This window comes from Exophiala aquamarina (assembly GCF_000709125.1).
Source record: "Exophiala aquamarina CBS 119918 chromosome Unknown aczIA-supercont1.57, whole genome shotgun sequence".
Lineage (NCBI taxonomy): Eukaryota > Fungi > Ascomycota > Eurotiomycetes > Chaetothyriales > Herpotrichiellaceae > Exophiala > Exophiala aquamarina.
The window spans coordinates 1-17,864 of NW_013550531.1; the positions used below are offsets into that span (position 1 = coordinate 1).

A 17,864-nucleotide genomic window follows, 5' to 3' on the forward strand; every position below is an offset into this window, starting at 1 on the left:
GAGGAGGGCTCGTCAGGGTCGAAGACGAGGTCTTGGCTTGATCTGAGCCCCAGCGTCCTTTTTTCATCGTCGCAGACGGAGCGCATCTGGGAGAGGCTTCATCGCAGTATCTCTGCGCCAGGATCATGGGGTTGACCTGCGCTATTGTTGTGAGCAACTCGCCAAGAGGCTTGGCATGGACCAGCCGGGTAGATCACGTGCTTCCTGGTCGCAGTGGCTGGGCAGTTGATCTGCCAAGGATTGATGGCGAAACGTGGGAGATATTACAACAATCTTTTTCGCTGATGTGATTGATCCGCACGTCGGTGTAGAGGAATAGTTACAGTCAGAACCCACCGTCTTTACGTATGAGCTGGTATAATTCACAAGAGCGAAAGCGGTCGAAAGGAACATTCTGGCTACTTTCTGCAGTTTGTGCGTCGGTGCGTAGTTCATACAGGTGTTTCCATCACGTAAGCCCGCCATCGGTGGTGTGTGTGACCTTGAATTGGGTTGGATCTAGACCTGTCGAGCCACCTGGCTAGAAGTGCCTGCGATCTGAACGCAGATGCCCATGTCAGTGGTCCCGGGTCTCTTTCTTTCGACACGTGGGCTATGGAGAGAAGCGGGGTGACGCGGGGTGAGGGCTAGGTGAGGTCTGGATGAGGGTCCCGGGGGGGGGGGGGGCGCTTTCGACAAAGTTTTACATGCTACTACTAGACATACGGTAACTAAATTCAACCCGGCGATGTTCGATCGGGCCGTGCCGCTGGCCGTCAAAGTCAAACTCGACAGCGAAATATTTGTTTCAAATCTCGCACTTTCGTAGATATGGGTTCTCCCCCTGAGGAATACTACAAAGCGCCAAGGGTAATTTTCGCGGTTTACAGAACGGGTCATGGGAACCACGTGGACTGCAACAGGATGGCTCGTGTTTAGTCAAGCTGATGATTGGCCGTGTTGTGATGAAGACGGTGGTGCACATCTCACACGAATCGCTGTCGTGCGTCGCCCGTGAGAACCAAGTACCGCTCCGATGGGGCCACTTCCCCTCAGCCTCATTGGTCGTGAGGTCAATTAGAGGTCCTGTGATGGCGGGCTAAAAAAGTAGACGACGTTGACTGGCGATTGCTCGACTCTCCTTTTACCCCAAAATACTTTCTGAAAAGTGGTCTGGCTGGAGGTACGTCATCGATCTCCATGACGAAGAAGCGGGGTATCACTGCACCCACGTCGCATTCCAAAAAAACCGAAAGAGCCTCGTCCTAAACCGTCTCACCCTCTCTCCACCAAAATTGCGAATCCGCTCTCATCCTAGAGTGATGGAGGCGAACGATCAGACCGTCTATGACTATGCCATTGTTGGCGCGGGTTGCTTTGGTGCATCGACCGCGTGTGATTTGCAACGGAGGCGACCCCGGGCGAAAGTGATCCTCTTCGACGACGCGACCACGAAATCGGCATCGCGAGACGAGACAAAAATCGTCCGAAGCCCATATGTGGACCCCGAGTACGTGGAACTCGCCACCGAGGCCCAAAAGCGGTGGAAGGATGAGGCTCTCTATCAAAAGTGCTACCATCCTACTCGGTGGATTCAAACCATCCAGCCCGAATCGCACGAGATTTCCTTGAAGCTCGACACGGACGAGTCGATCACGCCGGAGCGGTTCGTGGCAATGGTTGGGTCGAAGAGTCAACCGCGACTCGGCCCTGACGAGGGGCTTTGGATCAACAAGGATGTAGGTATGGTCGATGCCGCTCTCGCGTTAGGCGCGGTTATCCAAGAAGCCTCGAGATTGGGGGTCGTCGTCGTGAGAACGCCGATTTCCCAACTCCTGATGGAGGATGATGGCCGTCTCTGTGCTGGCGTGATTACGATCGCGGGACATACCGTGAGGGCGAGACGGACCATCGTCGCCGCTGGTCCCTGGACCCCTTCACTCCTTCACAGATCGGGCGTTGGCGAGCGTGTCCCCGGCCACCAGGGGAAGCCTTTCTTTACGGTGGTGGGTGTTGGCGTGGCCACCCTCCATCTTCTTGACGACGAATACCACAGATTCAAGTCGATGCCCATCCTGGTCACCGAAAATGGTGGGTGACAATGCGTGAATGCAAACTGGTATCTCACCGTCTCTAGGAGAAGTCATGCCTCCCGGGGCTCGAGAAACGTCGTTGAAGATCACGAGTACGGATACTTTCGAGATTCCCCACCCGGACCTCGCCTCCCAGGTCCCCATCGAGTGTATTCAGCGAAACCGGGAGGTGCTGGGAAAGATGATTCCCGAGCTCAAGGACAGACAGTTGGAGTTTTGGGTCTGCCCGTAAGTTGACACCCCGCCCCATGGGCCGAGAACCACGGTCGTGACACACTCTGCAGGGATCTCATGACCCCTCTCGAGCACCCCATCGTGGACCAGGTGCCCATGGTCCAAGGTCTGTTTGTGGCGGCTGGCGGGAGTTTCCATGGATATAAGTTCCTCCCAGTGATCGGGGACCTGGTGTGTTGTGTCGTCCTCGGGGCAGCGGGGGGTTCGACTCCGTCGTGGACCCGCATCCTCAGGAGATGGGGTTGGGACCGGTCGAAGGAGACGGTTTCGGTCCATCCGGACGTCTTGCCCAGGGCATGTCCCTGGTAGACGAAGCCCCGCTAACAATTTGTGGCGCTTCGCCACGACTCGCTCGCGCCTCCTCACTCCGCCACAAACCTCGTAGTCAACTGAGACATATCACCCTCTCCGTCCGAACTTCCAGATCTTGTGTCATTTTTTCCCACCACCCGTGCGTCGTCGCATTCTCCCTGTGCCACCCTCGTACCCACTTGACGAGGACGGAGACCTCGTCGACGTTCTGTGTCCGACCGGTTAACGCCGGCCTCGGCCCAGGCCGAAGAGTGGACTTACCGATTTGTTCGCGGCGGCAATGCGCTCTAGCATCCCGACCAATGTTGCGTACGCATCCTCCTCCACCACACAGGCACCGGCCACGGCAAAGCACCACGCCGGGTGAATTCCCGAATACTCTTCGCCTTCGATTGGCAGTTTCAGGAGCTGACGGACCAGGCGGCGACACCATGTCTGGACCGTCGGATGTCCCGGGGTGTGCCTGCGAACACGTCAGCTCAACGATCGCGGAAGGAGAGACACCACCGACCCGTAGAGTCGTACCGACAGGTAAGTCAACACGCCGAACCGGTACGCTTCCGCGGTGTCCATGGCCACCCGTTTCGGTATCTCGTCCTCACTATCGTCGACGAACTGGACGGTGGATTCGACACCTCCTTGGAGTGCGGCGGCTTGCCATTCGTCGAACCGCTGCCCATTGACGTACGTGATTGCCTGCACTCGAACGGAGTGCGTGTAGTGAAGCATTTCCCGCGACAGCCCCAGGATGCCGTTCACTCGGTTCCCTTCGTCCCCGGGTTCCCCCCCCACCCAGTGATAGTCAATCTGTGTGAAGTCGTGCTTCGAACGTAAAGGAAGAAAGGTCATGGCCCAAATGGCGTCGCTCGCCATGATGAGATTTGCCTGAACCTTCGCCCCTCTGGGATCAACCATCGGATAAAGATACCGGGTCCAACAACGAGGATGCAGGGAACGATTGAGGATGGCATGGTGATCCAACAGGGCCGCCAACACAGCCACGGACGCATCGACGTGGCCTCTCCGTATCGACTCGAGGACTTCCTTGACGGTCTCCCCGAGGTGGTGGAGCTCCGCGATCTCCACCGCCTTCCGCCGGACATCCCCCAGGGGAAGTAATTCCTTGTAGTAGGACGCGGACAGGGCCAGCAGGGCGTGGAGTGGAGCCGCGTGAGTGTGCGTCACCTGCAGGAACTCCCCCGCGTACGCGTTGTCCTTCAGGAGAGTGCGACCCGTGGCAATGGGGCCGACGTCTCCAGACAGATTAGCACGGGTCGTGTGAAGAGGGGTTGACCTACAGAATGCGAAGAGCATGTTCCTCAAGTCACCGCCCCCATCTGGCAAACGAGGGACATCGAACCCCCGAAATTTGATCAAGCCGCGGCCGACGTCGGGTCCCGCCACCGTGGTCTCCCGCAGGCGTAGGTTGGAGGTGGCGAAGACCTCCGTGGACCTCGCGCGGGCCAGCTCGATGACCTCTTTCCCCTCGTGCTGGTCTCGGGGCCGATTCAATTCTACCAACCCGTCATGGCGATGTTCCCCGCCGAAATCGCGAGTCTGACCGGAGGGGCGGGCGGAACGACGTCGATCGTCCGTGGATGCCTCGTCTCCATCCCCGTCCTGAGTCGGGGGTGGAGGAGCACGTGAACTCCCCGGCGAGTACAGCGGGAGAGCTGAAACGGGCAGCTTCACCATCTCCTCGATACAAGCGGCGAGGTCCTTTGCCTCTATCTGTTCAACCATTTTGACGATCCCGGCCTTTCGCAGAAGTGACAAGGCCAGTGGCAAATCCCCTGCGGTGAAGTGTTTCGCCCACCCGCACACTGGTAAGCAAAGCAACGGGACAGGTACGGGGTCACCGAGAACTTACAGCGAATTGCTGTGTCCTGGAAGCAGGAAGAAAGACCCACAGCCGCCTGTCCCCCTGGCGACGGCGACGAATTTGCCCCCTTCAGAGGCCCAGCTGGTCACGTCTTTCCTGACGGTGTTGCGATCATGTCCTTCAGATTGACAAATGGCGTTCACCACGAAAGAGACTCCCTCCTTGGAAGAGGAGTAGCGTTCCGATGGAGATCGCTGACGGAAAAAGTCATGATACGCCACGGCTAGAAATCTCCACAGAATTTTGCTCGAGTGGAGGGTAGAAGCCTTGACTAATCGCGTTGCGTCGTAGTGTTGGCGTAGATCTGAAGGATTTCCGAAACCACAGGTGCTTAAAAGCGTCGAAGGGTCCTTTTTCCAAGCCTCAAACGGCGCGACAAGTTTGGGAGGAAGTGCGACATTCCTCGCATCCATCTTCGACAACGCCTTCGATCTACGGCTTGGTCGGGTCTGGACCGGAGCTCGGTCCCTGGACACGTCCATCTTAGCCCTTTAGAGCCCAGTTCTGATACCGATGGCCAGGCGCGCCGTTGGAGACGTTGCTCGGGGGCTGTAGAGGATGAAAGACGCGACAACCATCTGCTCCCTCGGCCCGCCCGCTAAGCCTGAAACGGGAATCGAGGGGAACGCGTCCTGCATCCGCACCGTTCACGGTCTGGCTTATATTCAACATTTTATACAATCGATGTTCAATTCTCGAGGAATTTAAAAGGATATTCTATCAAATGTCTGGCATAAATACTAGGAAGACTTCGATATCAACCCTACTATCATGACTGGCAAAGGGTAGGAAACTATTGAGACAAGGTACCCTGATCCTCACAGTGGACTCCTCCACCGTTGAATGGTTGTACATAGAAGGGTTATATCAATTCAACGCCCTTATAAAGCGCCGATATCATGCCTATGCTATTATCGCTAGACTATAGTATCCTTACCATGTCTCGATAAACAGTGAGGTGCTAAGGAGACCTAGACTTCGTGCTGGATCGAATGCCCTCAAGCGCAGACCACGTGACCATATATGCCAGGCAGGTCTACCGAGAGCTACATCCTGTCATTCTATCCTGGTTGATACAAGTACCTATCTGGGTGCCTATCTTCCTACATAGCAATTATTTAATCGTAACCAAAGTCTTTGACCTTGAAAAATCTAATAGCAATGGGTTTCAATAACTAACAGTCCATTAGATCAATTTATAATAAAAAATCTATCTAGCGTCGGACCACCCCCTAGGTAAGAGCGCCACAATTTCAGATTTCAGTCGTAACCACTTCCCGTCCAATAACCTCGTCATCCGCCGCACCTTCCGGCAGCATTCTTCCTCGCGACGAAGCTTGTCGATGAGATCCTCCCCACTATTTGTTCTGGTTTCCCCGCGTGGACGTCACGTCTACGTGAAAACGTTGCCGAAGCTCGGTTAAGTCGAATAGTCACTGCCCTGGAGAGGTCTCATCACGACTGTCCGGTAGTGGCTACAACCGAATGTTGAAGCCACAACGGTTACGATCTTCCAGTGAAAACTTGCCCTTTCAGTCTGACGAAAGTGCTTTCTCATGTCTCCTCGCAATCGGAGTCGCCGTGCGCCATACGCTGAGCCGCTCTCTGCTCTTGCTCCACGTACCTCGCTTCATCCCCAGAAGCCATCCCTTCCGGAGGTGTTTCTGATCTTTTTCGCTTCTTGATTCCCGGGGCAATCGAATGCTTGCCAAGCGATCTTAGCGGGTGTACCTTGGTCTCCGCCGCAGTAAGACACTGGCAGAGTTGCTGAGCGGAGACGACCAACTCACGGTCTTCATCTTCGATCTCATCGTACGCAAGTTCTTCGTGAGCAAAATCTCTGAGTTGAAGTCGTAGGCCTGGATGATCGACAGGGTTTCCTTGGTCGTCGCGGAACGCCTGTGAAGGATGTCAGGAATTGAAGGTGAAAGAGCATGGTCTGGGGGTAGGGCATACCTCATCTGCGATTTCTTGAACCACTCTCAACTCATCTCCATCGGCAGTGTGGACGACATGGGTCCGCCACACCGACAATGTCGCCCGACGCGACCCCTTCTTGCCGTATTCAATGTCCAAGCCGACAACAACCTGCACGCTCGCATCCGAGTCCAAAAGGTAGCTTTGGGCTAGCCAATCCAACCTCTTCCTCTTCTGCGAATATGCGACTTCGATGATGACCCCAGGGTATTGTGCATCGTCATGCCAGAAAGAGGCGTCCGGCTCATATTTCGTTCTGGTACTAGACGGAGCGTCGTCGACCGGAAAACAAATCTCTGTGGAACGAGCGGGGCGCACTTTCTGCGCGAAGCGGCCCGCCCTGTCTGATCCGCGGCGAATCAGTTTCAGCTGACTTCGAATTGCGTCCTCGACTCCATCGATGAAGAGCTCATGTACCCCGGTCGGCATGCGAACGACAAGTCGATGGCTTCTTCCGTCGTGGTCATATCTGCCCGATCTCATAATTAGCCGCGGTCTCTGTCACCCCCTGAGCCCACGCACCGTATCTTGTCCTTGACATATCCGAATAGCGATTCGTCTCGGCCAAGCTGACGCTTTATCTCATCGTATTCCCCTCGTGTAAGCTGGAATTCTGTCCACGGATGTTGATCGATGTGTCTGCCGGCTCGGATATCTTTGAAAAGTGCGATGACTCTGGGAGCTTGGGTGAATGCCTTCTCGTGGGTTAGTGGGGGCGTTAAGGGCGCGCGTACGACAATCGAAGGCGGTGTGCTATGTTGATGTTCTTTCAGAGGAGTCGGCGACGTAGACATAGCCGAATGTTGGGCTGCATCGCGAGGGTGCTTAATTTGACGTCGCGAGGACAAGGAGGGTTTGGGTATTTTCGTAGGGCGCCAGCTTGGTGCTTGGCGCAGAAATTGTTGATCTTGGCGCAACCTTGCCAACTACGGTGATAGTGGGCTTCGTATATTTACGCGGGACGGAGTACTCTTCCCTCTACCTCAGACAATAAGCAATCAAGAAAATAACACTGGTGCTTATCATCGATAGCACCTGACCTTTCATCGCTTTATGGGCGAACAGTGCGACACTAGGCGATCATGCCGATCCAATCCCCTTGCCCCTTGAAATCTAACACTTCTATCCCCGTACGAGGGGGCCGCGAATAGGATCTTTGCGGGAGAGTAAAGCGTTAGCTTTGTCTGGACCCCCAATCAAGCTGCGATTTGAACTACGACCAATTGAAGAGCGATTTCGACGATTTCAACAGCGATGTTTCACTAGTCCCTAGGTCCTACAACAGCTGTCCATTTCTATACATATGATCCAACTCGCGTTCCTCCGATATTGACTGAATTGACAGCCTTAAACCGTTCCAAAGTAAACGAACCTTCAAACAACACTCCATTCAAACCTTTCACCCGTGATACAGCGACATACGAAAGGCCCAAGCAATGCTCCCTCTGATTTAGATTCAAAACAGCCTTGGGCAGTGTCAACCCCTGACTCTTATGAACAGTAATCGCATATGCCAGTCGCACAGCGAACTGTGTACGTGAGCACGCCACTCCTCCACAGTCAAACTGGCGCGTAGTTCAGTGAAAAAAAGGGAGTCCAATACAATGTTGTGCAAGCGGCAACGAATTCTGAACTAATCGGCTCACATACAGCAACCCGGGACATAGATTTCACTCCGTCGCCGCAAACAGTTGACCATAAATTATTGACCACCCAAGTTATTAGAGGGCGCGCAATATAGGGCCCATTATAGGGACATCATCAACGCTGAGGCTGCCAAGTTTGACGCGGTTCTGAGCCACTGTCTCATGCCGTCCTAAATGATCCGTGCTCTCTCGTAAGGACGTATCCACATACTCGTGTCCCTCAAGATATCCATCAAACAGGCGACGGGGAAGGACCGGAGCCAGCCGATCGCATGTCCCCTTGGGATGGGCTTTGCACCGCGACCGCGTGTAGCTGGGCGCTCTAGCGCCTGTGCTTGCAAACCCGGCCGTCCATCCGCATGAGTTGTCCCCTCTTCTCCTTGGATCTCGCACAATCTTCGCTGTTCTGGAACCAAAATATGCCCGCCCCCGGGGATGGTCCCGACTTCATTCCCCGAGCCATGGCTCGGGCAATGGCCACCTGGTTGTCCATCCAGGCTGTAAGTGTCGCCGTCTGGTCCCGATGTCGGGTCCCCTGAGCTACCATCTGCTCTTGGTGTTGGTTCTCCTGGGTTTCCATCTGCTCCCGATGTTGGGCCTCCTGGTTTCCCATTTGGGTCACCAGTGCCGCCATCTGCTCTTGGTGCTGGGCCCTCTGGTTTTCCATTTGGGTCTCAAGGTTTGCCGTTAGTGCCACCAACTGCTCTTGATACTGGGCCTCCTGGTTTCTCATCTGAGTCTCATGGTTCGTGATCTGCCCCTGGACTGCATTCTGCAGGGCCACGAGAGTATTGATTGTCCCCCGATTCAATTCTCTGGTCTCCCGGTTCGAATCTCTTGTCTCCCGGTTCGAATCTCTGGTCTCCCGGTTCGATTCCCAAGCATCCCGCAGGGCCCGTCCCAGATCATCGATAATTCTCTCGGTTGGACGAGGGTGAGAGCGTCCGCTCATGCTCCCAGCCCTTGCCTTGCCCTTAGCACGTGGTCCGGGGCGCGATGGGCCTTCCCCCGGGTCGCTTTCAGATGCATCTCTGGGTTTGAGAGGGTCCAGGTCGGACGTGAGAATGGGGTCATCGTCCGCGAAAGGAGTGTCGGTCGCCGTCTAGCCGGTTCCACAACCATCTCGTCAGCAAGAATATAGATTGAATCAACTCTGGTTGCCACGACCCATCTTGGGTAGGAGACAGGGCGTTACCTACTTTTGTGCCTCTATCCGGTCGATATGGACTCGCTCTGGAGCCCACACGGGGTCGAGACGGACCTGCCGTGGTTGAGGATTGGTGTCTAATGCGGTGGTTAACCGGGAGTCGACTGGGGTTTGTAGGACAGTCCGGGTCTGATGTTGGGCTCACAGCCTTGATGGAGGTACTCCGAGTAGGTTGTGCGTAGCTGGGGACGTCAGGCGACCGAGTTGCCGCAGTGTCAGCCATTGGATGATAACACAAGGCCTGATTTGGGACCAGCAGAGATTACGAGGTAATGGATAAGAAGAGATGGCGAAGTCAGGATGAACGGTCCATGCTTAAAATCTACCTCTGATATTCACTCGACCTACCCCGCGAAGATATGATTTGTCGATAAAGGAGGCCGACCGCGTCCGGTATGTAAACATCTCGACGGGGATGGATGCAAATCATCGGTGAATGCAAGGTGAAGGCATTGCCTCAGAGCAGGTTCAAGGGATCGGCGATGATGTCTCGTTCCTCGCTTCCAAGCGTGGGCCCGTACGTGGACGACGTTGATTGACCGACATTCAACTAGCGGGTTCTCAGAGGAAAAGGCTCGCTGTGGCCAGATATCGATAGGTTCATGGCCGTCCTTGGCAGCCAGCCAGCCTGGGATCTCGACAGCTTTTCGGTGGAGGCGGTCCTTTGTGCTCGGATCCTGGGTTCGCATCGCAGTCCGATAAGGGAGACCAACCCCCAATCACGCAAGGCTTAATGCAATACCATCCAACAGTCACGGTGTCTGCCGAGAATGGCACGCAGCACGTCGTAATGGACCACTAGCGTGCTGGGCATCGAAACGCGGGGCCAGGGGTCACCTTGTGAGGACCGACAGGCAAAAGCGCGGGGGGCAGGCGTTGCTTTGTCAGGCCCGTCAGATAGACTGACTGATTGGGGACCTTCTGCCCCTCCCCCCCCCCCCCCCCGGCTCGAGAGCTAAACCAGGTCCTGGGGGACTTCTCCATGGCGGATTTGGCTGATTCTTCCTCAGAGCCGCACCCCACCGAGATCGTCTCTCCATGGTTGGAAGAAGGGAGGATCCGTGTAGTGGAGAACGTCATTCCCGTGAGCGCGATGCAATTATCTAACCAATACATTCTCGAGCCATGGGCTGAGGTCCAGGATGTTGTCACTGGACGAGGGCGAGCTTGTTACAGTTGGCTGACCTTCTGCGACGGGTCCAGATGTCGAAGCGGACCAGTTCGCATCCCACCACCCAGCGTGATCTCTTTCGCCCGCCTCACGAGACCCCTTGTCGGCGACACGCCGATCACCCCCGGATCGTACGTCCCAGACCTCCCAAGGCGTTCTAGCAGGCACTCAGCGTCACAGTCTTCCCAGTTCAGGCCCATGCGGTCACTGTGTGTCATCCCTAGACTTGCTATGAGGGTGTCGAGCGTGGAATGTTTCACCAGGGCGTCGAAGCCCAAAGCAGCGATATGTGGTGTATGCCATGCCAGGTGTGCTGTGAGATCTCACCGAAAATGTACCAGAGCATCCCCGGTCGTATCTCGACACTGGAACTTCTCACCATCCACAACGGTTCCTTCTCCTGCTTCCCATCACACCGAATGCAACAGATTTAACGTCTTTCGTAGGGACGAATCCTGCTCCCCGAAAGACCAATGGGTGCCATTCGGTTGGGTGGCAGGGGCGACCGATGCAGGGAGGAGGGAGGGATTGCCCCTCAAATGGCCTAGGACTGTTGGGACCTTGGGCATACCTTTGCGAAACTTGCGACGCCCACTGGAATTGAACCAGGTCTTCTAGATTGTTGATCCCCATCATGGCACCAGGTATTGGAATGAAGTTGGGCTAAAATGCGTTCATTCGTGGATCAGTGTCGAACGGCGATGGAGGTGTCCGGTCTCAAGGTTTCCCCAATCGAACCACTGCGCACCCCTTCGTCCCACGTCCCCAGTACCCCATTGCAACCACCACGCATCAGACCGTAGTTCTTCTCGAGAAGACCTCACCACAAAATCTGCCTCTTTTCCCACCAGTCAGAGGGTTATAATCACCGAGTCGGTCCTTCTCTTATCACCTCTTCCTTCTGACCGGGCTTCGTGCGGAAACCCAGCCATTCTTCGCAGAAGGCGTTTTGCACCCATCCTAGACAATGGGGTGCCGCCATTCGGTCCCAAACCCTAGGTATCGTCACTCTGACGGCGGAACGTCGCAGCTTCGGTTGAGTGAAAGGCTGTCCGACATACTGCACAATGCGGGCCAGACGGTGCCATAGGGACGAGAGCAAAAGAAAAATAGAAGGTGAGATGGAGGGCGAGGTCTTGAGTCAGATGAAAGTGGTTAGGCTGCGAAAACAAAAATGGGTCACGTGGTCGACAACTCTGCCGACGTCACCCGTCTGGAAATGCCGCGTTGTTTGTTGCCTGCGCACTTAGCGCAGGGTGTCAACATCCTCTGCCGACCGCAACAGTCAGTCAGATCGTTTTGTCGTTGAAGAACACACCGCGCTCATACTGTAATAGCGAAGATATCAACCCCCCCCACCTTTGAGCTTCCCATGGTCTCCCTCTCACCCCTCCTCCTCCGGTCAAGTCACATTTGACCAATCGCGAAGCGCCGGTCAGCCAAACCATACACGAGGTCATTCAGAGAGTGTGGGTTGCCGTGAACCCATCACTGTCGCAAGACGTCAAATCGCGGTGGGCGAGCTTCGTTACCTCACACGGTCAGGAGGATGTGAAGCTGATGTCGAAGCACGGGTTAGATTTATTTTCTTCGACGGCGCGTCTTGTCTGGCGTACGCCCAAGGAAATGAAATTGAGGCAGGGTATCGACCATCGACCTGAGCGGCCACAGGCAGCGTAGATTGGAGTCATATGCAATACAGTCAAGCCGAGCTCAGAGTGGTTTTTCCTTGAGGAATCTTCAACCTACGATTTCCCCGGACACTTCTCCTTCATGGCAGACCTCGGCCCCCAGCCAGATCCCGGGCGGATACGTCAATCCTTCTCTCAACTTGCTGAAGAAGTTGGAAAGCTCCCAAATCTCCCTGCCTTCAGTAACGGCAATGCAATTTTACGGTCTCTTCATCAGATCAACCAAAGCCTCGATGGCTTCAAGCGAAGATTCGACCAGCTCGATCAGCGACTCGATCAAATTGATACCAAAACAAATCATATTCAGGCACAACTTACCGTCCTGTAAGTCTCCCCGAAAGCGTATAACTATCTTGACTAATTATCAGGGATCAAAACAACGCCGCACGTGTACAAAATGCTTACCTTACGCGTCCCTCTGATCGCCTCGCCCCGTTAGCTAACCCAAGAACTGGCGCGCCTATCGAAGAGTTTCCTCAAACATCTCAAGACCTTACAAGCCTTCAACCTAACGCACTTCAGTCTCTTCTCAGAGATTTGAATCTGTCTACCACGGGAAGAAGAGAAGAGAAGATTGCGAGACTGAGACAATACGTTGGTCTTCGGAAGGTTGCAGAGGTTGCGTGAAGAGATCTACGTGGGACAGTGAGCTCGGAGCGCGTTTCACGGGGAGACCACCGAAATCTAGGCGTTAGGCGTTCTGCCACACCACTTGCTCTTCCGTCTCCGGAGGCCGGTCACTCGACTCCCTTGGACAGGTCAAAGTACCAGCGTGGGCTAGGCGGCGACGGACGTCTCAACTGTACGGAGTACACTCCGATAATATTGGGGCGGGGAAGGGTTCGTACTTCGTCACCTGATGGAAGTCGAGTCCCAGAATCTGCGTGAGCTTTCGAAAACGCTTTGGATGCCACCCAGAGGGCCATCGCCGATGTGGACGACCGCCGGATGAAATCAGAATGCCATTTTGGCAGCGTGGCGACGAGGGGACCCCAGGGCTCGCCCGTACCAATGGTTCTCGGTCCCCAAGTCATGAGCTAGGGCGGGACAAGGTACCGTTGAACGTGAAATCGAGAGTTCAGCCCGTCGTGGTGGTTGCCACTTGGACTCGTCCAAAACCTGGACTTCCAGCTCGGCCAGAATATTCCTCTAGATAATGGCTCACTCCAGTTCACCACGAGATCTTAGAACCCAAAACACTTTCCTAACTCGCCACGGTCCATCTTCCGCGTGTTCATCCAAGGTCAGAACTCCTCTGGCCATCCGCAGGGTCCGCTCTGGATGGTTGATGGTCCCCGTCCACTTCATCGTGGCTCTCATTGTTCGCCCCTTCAGACTCCCACAATTTGTCGTCGCCACAGCCGTTCTTCAGAGTCGCGCATATCATCTCCAAGACCGGTAACACGTGGACCACGCTCCTCTCGTGCCGTTTGTGTCGCCTTTGCAGTTGTCGTACTTGCCCGCACAACAGGTGGTTCCGCCGGGTCAATCGGAGGATCCGGTCTCGTGCGTCGTCGATCTCATCCTGCAATTGCCGGACCTCTCGACACCGGTGATGGTGCTCGTCCGCGCCGGTGCGGGTGTGCTGCCTCACGGGCCGGGGCCCGTCGCTCGTTGCGGCACGGCGTGCCGGCGGGGCGTGAATGGTTGCCGACACCGCCACCTCCGTCTCGGGGGATCGGCCCTGTGGGAACGTCAGAGTTAGATCGAGCCATGCCCACTACAGTGTAGTGATTCCCATACCGCGGTCCGGGATCTCTCACGGTCCCATGTCGACACGGCCTCGAAGTACCGTCCGACTTCGCGACAGAGGGTCATGTAGGCCCCCACCGAGTGCTTGCTCAGCTGTTTGGCGAACAGCCCATCCTGAAAGCGATGCTCATGTCCCGATACGGGAGCCCACGTATATCCGTCGTGCCGGGGATCGGTTCGGAGCCGAATCCGATGGGGGTCGATTGCAATGCCTAGTTTCGTCCCTATGGCCACCGAGTCAACGGACGGCCCATCGCCGCGGAGGAACGACCGTTACGAAGATGTTCTGCGAGAAGCTGCCGACATTTCTGGCGCCACTCGGCCCGCTGGAGGTTGCCGATCCGTGGGTCTCGGGCGCGATTGGCCTCCATCTCGACGGTCGACACACGCGAGGTGTCTCAAAGAAAGGACAGTAACGGGAACACCAAAGGACGAAGCCACATTTGACCGCATCCAGGTGGGAGGAAGAGGCCCAGGCGAAGTGAAGGTACGACCACTCACTCGCCATCATTTGGACTTGTCGACCATCCCGCAAATCTCCACGGTCGGAGCGAGGAGTGAGGAGGGCGTCTGGTAATCCATTTTGAAGTGATATAGTAACAGAGTTTTGCATAACCGGTTTCCACTTCGGCTCTCTATTATATCGTTTTCGGAGTTCTTGTGCCGTAGTCTAGTCTATAAATGGTAAAGCTTATCTCTCGAGGCCTAGCCAATGATAGCCACAACAATATTACGGCGTTACCTCTGATTTCCTCGTAAATTACGGCGATTCGTCTTGACATTTAGCTTGGATTAGGGGGAATTACAAAAGGGGTGCCAAGATGGATCAGCTTTGGACCCTGCAGCCCAGCCTCATCCTCTCCCTCCACCAACTTCTGCTGCATCCAGTATACTACAAGCAGCAATCTGGTGAATATACACTAATGACGAACCACGCTGAATTGCTCATGGTCGGCATGAGCGCAAAGACATTTCGCATTGGCAATAGGGTGGTTAAAGTATGTAACGTACTTCCGGAAGATCCAGCTATAACACAACAGAATCTAGCATGCTGCGAGACGGAAGCTCTTGTGTACCGAATACTTGAGGAACACCCCCGGATTGCTCGTTGTCACTCGAGCAATCCGCCGCTGGGATTGATCGAACTCGAATTCTATCCAAACGGCAACATAAAAGCTTACCTCGAAAGGAAAGACTCGAAAACACCAGAAGCTGATAAGAAACGCTGGGGTATTCAAATGATCGAGAGTATCTCCTACCTCCATTCAAAAGGCGTCAGACACGGAGATCTTCGATTAGAACAGTGGCTTTTGGACGACGAGCAGAGTGTCAGACTCTCTGATTTCAACGGCTCGGGATTCGATGCTCAGCCGACTCTTGCCCTCAAAGAGAGGCCAGCACTGGGGCTCGAATGTTCAAGCCATTGGCTTCCCCGACCCAATGCCGTTGACAGCTCTGAACAGACTGATCTTTTCGCACTGGGCTCGTCACTATATGAGCTCGTGGTTGGTGAAAAACCCTTCGCAGGGATCGACGACCAGACGATAGAAACAAGATACGAACAAGCAATCTTTCCAAACACCGAGGGACTTTTATTTGGTAGAGAAATCTCCAAATGCTGGCACCAGGAGTTTGAGAACAGCAAGGAATTATTGAACGCCGTGACGAACACACTCAGCAGGAAATAAGCCGTGAAAGGTGAAGATGGATTTAGTATTATTACCTGTCGCCCTTCTCCGTGAGTAACGATCCGTCTCCGCATCTTACTCTGGATATTGATATGTCATCCGTCAGGCAGTGATAAGCCCAGAACTCGAAAACGAAACCGCAGCCTCATGCTGAGCGCTCTCAGCCATGTCGCAGGTTTTCAAAGCTCTGATGAGTTTAGAGTGGAATCTTTCATGTCTGGTTAAACAGCTTTTGACCTACCCACAAATCAAGTCCGCTGACCCGCTGAGCTTGATTGATCTTGGGAATCATGATTGTGCCCCGGGCGCGGGCCCTTTCTCTTCGACGATCCTGCAACCACTTTTTTATACCTGTGGCAGTTGCGGATGCCAGTAGCAGGTTTGTCAGGACATGGATCCGCCGTATATTGAGTCTGATCACAAACTCCCACCTTACAGCCGCCTCCGGACCACATCGTCATGGTTACATATTCATTGCACATCGTGGATTTTATGAGATGCAGTATCAGTAGGATTGTCAAAGTCCTCTGCCAAGTTGTGACACGAAGGCTCCAGGGTTGCGGGGTATAACGACATTATGTGCAGCTTTAACTTGCCGAAGTCAGTGCCGCACAACAGCACATACCGCAATTAGCTTCACGAGCTCTAGTGGTTGCCCGTAGTCTGACGGCAGTCTCCTCTATGCTTTGCAGTACAGAAGATTCGAGAAACGCTAACGCGTAAAGAGGACACGTGTTGCGAATAAACTGGGAAGAATGTGTCACGGCGACCAGGGCACGCGTTCCGCCTGCATCGGAACACGTCCGACAAGTAAACAATGGCACCTAACCTGGCGCCTTCCCAGCATGACGTGCTTCAAAATATGATCGTTGATGGATCGCTCAAAGACGAGGCTATGGCCACTATTGCTAAGTGCAGCACACGAACCATCAGAACGATCCGTGGCAATCTTCGTCGCTACGGAAGTACGACCACTCATCGTAGCGACCGATCACGCGTGTGGTGTGCACAAGGACGCCGAGATCGGTGACATGTTTCAACGCCCAAGTCGACAGCCTGGCTTTCTCTCTGCGGTCCGTCTCGATCATCCGACCCAATTCGTCCACAAGATTTGATAACCCAAGCTTCTCACGTCCGTCTTCCGTCCACATTTGCTGAAAGAGAAAGATCAGATGATCGTAGGGCTCGCCCTTTGGATATTTCCATCCTAGCATCTCGGTACTGTCCCGCATATCGCGGGCAAAGCCAGAACGGAGCGGTGAGGAAGCCGGAACACCAACCTTCAAGGCGTTGACTTTGAGGTCGCTGAAACGCCGGAGTGTAAATAGAAGAGTCAGAAGACGTAGATTTTGTGGGTCTATGACCCCGTCCAAATCCGTGAGCAGTTTGCGGAGACCGAGCCACAAGAGAAGATCCCCATATGCTTGTTTGACGACGCCCACGATCGCCTTCCTCCGCACAATCTGTCGGTTCGCACGATCCGACAGATCCAACCTAGGCTTTCCCTTCCAAGTCCAGCATTTGCTCCGACCGATGTTCGGTCCAATCTGCGATAACATCGGCAAAATAGCCAGCGTCCTCCCTCAAGGCCCAAATGTGATCCTCGGTAGCCTCCTGCTCCGCGGCAACCAGCGTCGACAGTCCTTTGAAATCGACTTGGGAAGGAGCCCGGTACGGCTCTTTTGCCCACAGAGAAACCAGACTGGGCTGCTCTTGCCAGCCAGTGGCGATCGGCTCCGGCTCTGGTTGGGTTGGGATCTTGTCGTCGATCAAAGAGCCCATATCGTGGAGAATCATTCGACAACATTGGTTGAGAAAATTGAGGACACCTTGTTGAGTCTCAAGGACCAGGAGTCCCGACCCAGGTTCGAATCCTAGACGACGTGCTTGGTAACGGATTTCACAGCCGATCGCACAAGGTACCTTTCAGCGCCCTTGCCCAGCTCTGTAACATTTCCATGCTTGGATTTGATTGGCTCAAAGGTTGGCATATGTGATATCGACACATTTTAATTCCTTTCTAGGGTCGAGAAGAGCCATAGGGAGGAAAGTGGCTCCTAGATGCAGGGTTGTGTGAGACAAATCCCAATCAACGGAAGGTAAAACTGCACACCTAGAGGGCCCATTTCATTGTACTTTTGGTATATGTTGCGAGAATTCATTACTGTAGTAGCCATGGAGGAAACTCACCCATTTGTAGAAACGCAGACAGCTGCAGGCAGAATATCCATG

The 17,864-nt window shown here is 54.5% G+C and overlaps 7 protein-coding genes across 7 annotated transcripts; 3 read left to right on the forward strand and 4 right to left on the reverse strand.

Annotated features, from left to right (window-relative positions):
• Positions 1 to 1,301: 1,301 nt before the first annotated feature.
• Positions 1,302 to 2,304, forward strand: A1O9_13077 (uncharacterized protein; the record flags this gene model as incomplete). The annotated part of the gene is made up of 2 exons (XM_013398001.1): positions 1,302 to 2,070; positions 2,117 to 2,304. 2 exons carry the CDS (start codon positions 1,302 to 1,304, stop codon positions 2,302 to 2,304), a joined length of 957 nt encoding a protein of 318 aa, XP_013253455.1.
• A 387-nt stretch (positions 2,305 to 2,691) lies between these two features.
• On the reverse strand, positions 2,692 to 4,361 carry A1O9_13078 (uncharacterized protein; the record flags this gene model as incomplete). Its single annotated transcript, XM_013398002.1, has 3 exons — positions 2,692 to 2,826; positions 2,880 to 3,081; positions 3,130 to 4,361. 3 exons carry the CDS (start codon positions 4,359 to 4,361, stop codon positions 2,692 to 2,694), a joined length of 1,569 nt encoding a protein of 522 aa, XP_013253456.1.
• A 1,693-nt stretch (positions 4,362 to 6,054) lies between these two features.
• Positions 6,055 to 6,906, reverse strand: A1O9_13079 (uncharacterized protein; the record flags this gene model as incomplete). Its single annotated transcript, XM_013398003.1, has 2 exons — positions 6,055 to 6,399; positions 6,457 to 6,906. The coding sequence occupies 2 exons, from the start codon at positions 6,904 to 6,906 to the stop codon at positions 6,055 to 6,057; spliced, it is 795 nt and encodes a 264-aa protein (XP_013253457.1).
• A 5,368-nt stretch (positions 6,907 to 12,274) lies between these two features.
• On the forward strand, positions 12,275 to 12,819 carry A1O9_13080 (uncharacterized protein; the record flags this gene model as incomplete). The annotated part of the gene is made up of 2 exons (XM_013398004.1): positions 12,275 to 12,516; positions 12,561 to 12,819. 2 exons carry the CDS (start codon positions 12,275 to 12,277, stop codon positions 12,817 to 12,819), a joined length of 501 nt encoding a protein of 166 aa, XP_013253458.1.
• Positions 12,820 to 13,426: 607 nt separating this feature from the next.
• A1O9_13081 (uncharacterized protein) lies at positions 13,427 to 14,315 on the reverse strand (the record flags this gene model as incomplete). Its single annotated transcript, XM_013398005.1, has 3 exons — positions 13,427 to 13,876; positions 13,936 to 14,168; positions 14,222 to 14,315. The coding sequence occupies 3 exons, from the start codon at positions 14,313 to 14,315 to the stop codon at positions 13,427 to 13,429; spliced, it is 777 nt and encodes a 258-aa protein (XP_013253459.1).
• A 450-nt stretch (positions 14,316 to 14,765) lies between these two features.
• Positions 14,766 to 15,632, forward strand: A1O9_13082 (serine/threonine protein kinase; the record flags this gene model as incomplete). Its single annotated transcript, XM_013398006.1, has 1 exon — positions 14,766 to 15,632. The coding sequence occupies one exon, from the start codon at positions 14,766 to 14,768 to the stop codon at positions 15,630 to 15,632; it is 867 nt and encodes a 288-aa protein (XP_013253460.1).
• A 929-nt stretch (positions 15,633 to 16,561) lies between these two features.
• On the reverse strand, positions 16,562 to 17,414 carry A1O9_13083 (uncharacterized protein; the record flags this gene model as incomplete). Its single annotated transcript, XM_013398007.1, has 2 exons — positions 16,562 to 17,137; positions 17,190 to 17,414. 2 exons carry the CDS (start codon positions 17,412 to 17,414, stop codon positions 16,562 to 16,564), a joined length of 801 nt encoding a protein of 266 aa, XP_013253461.1.
• Between the last annotated feature and the right edge of the window lie 450 nt (positions 17,415 to 17,864).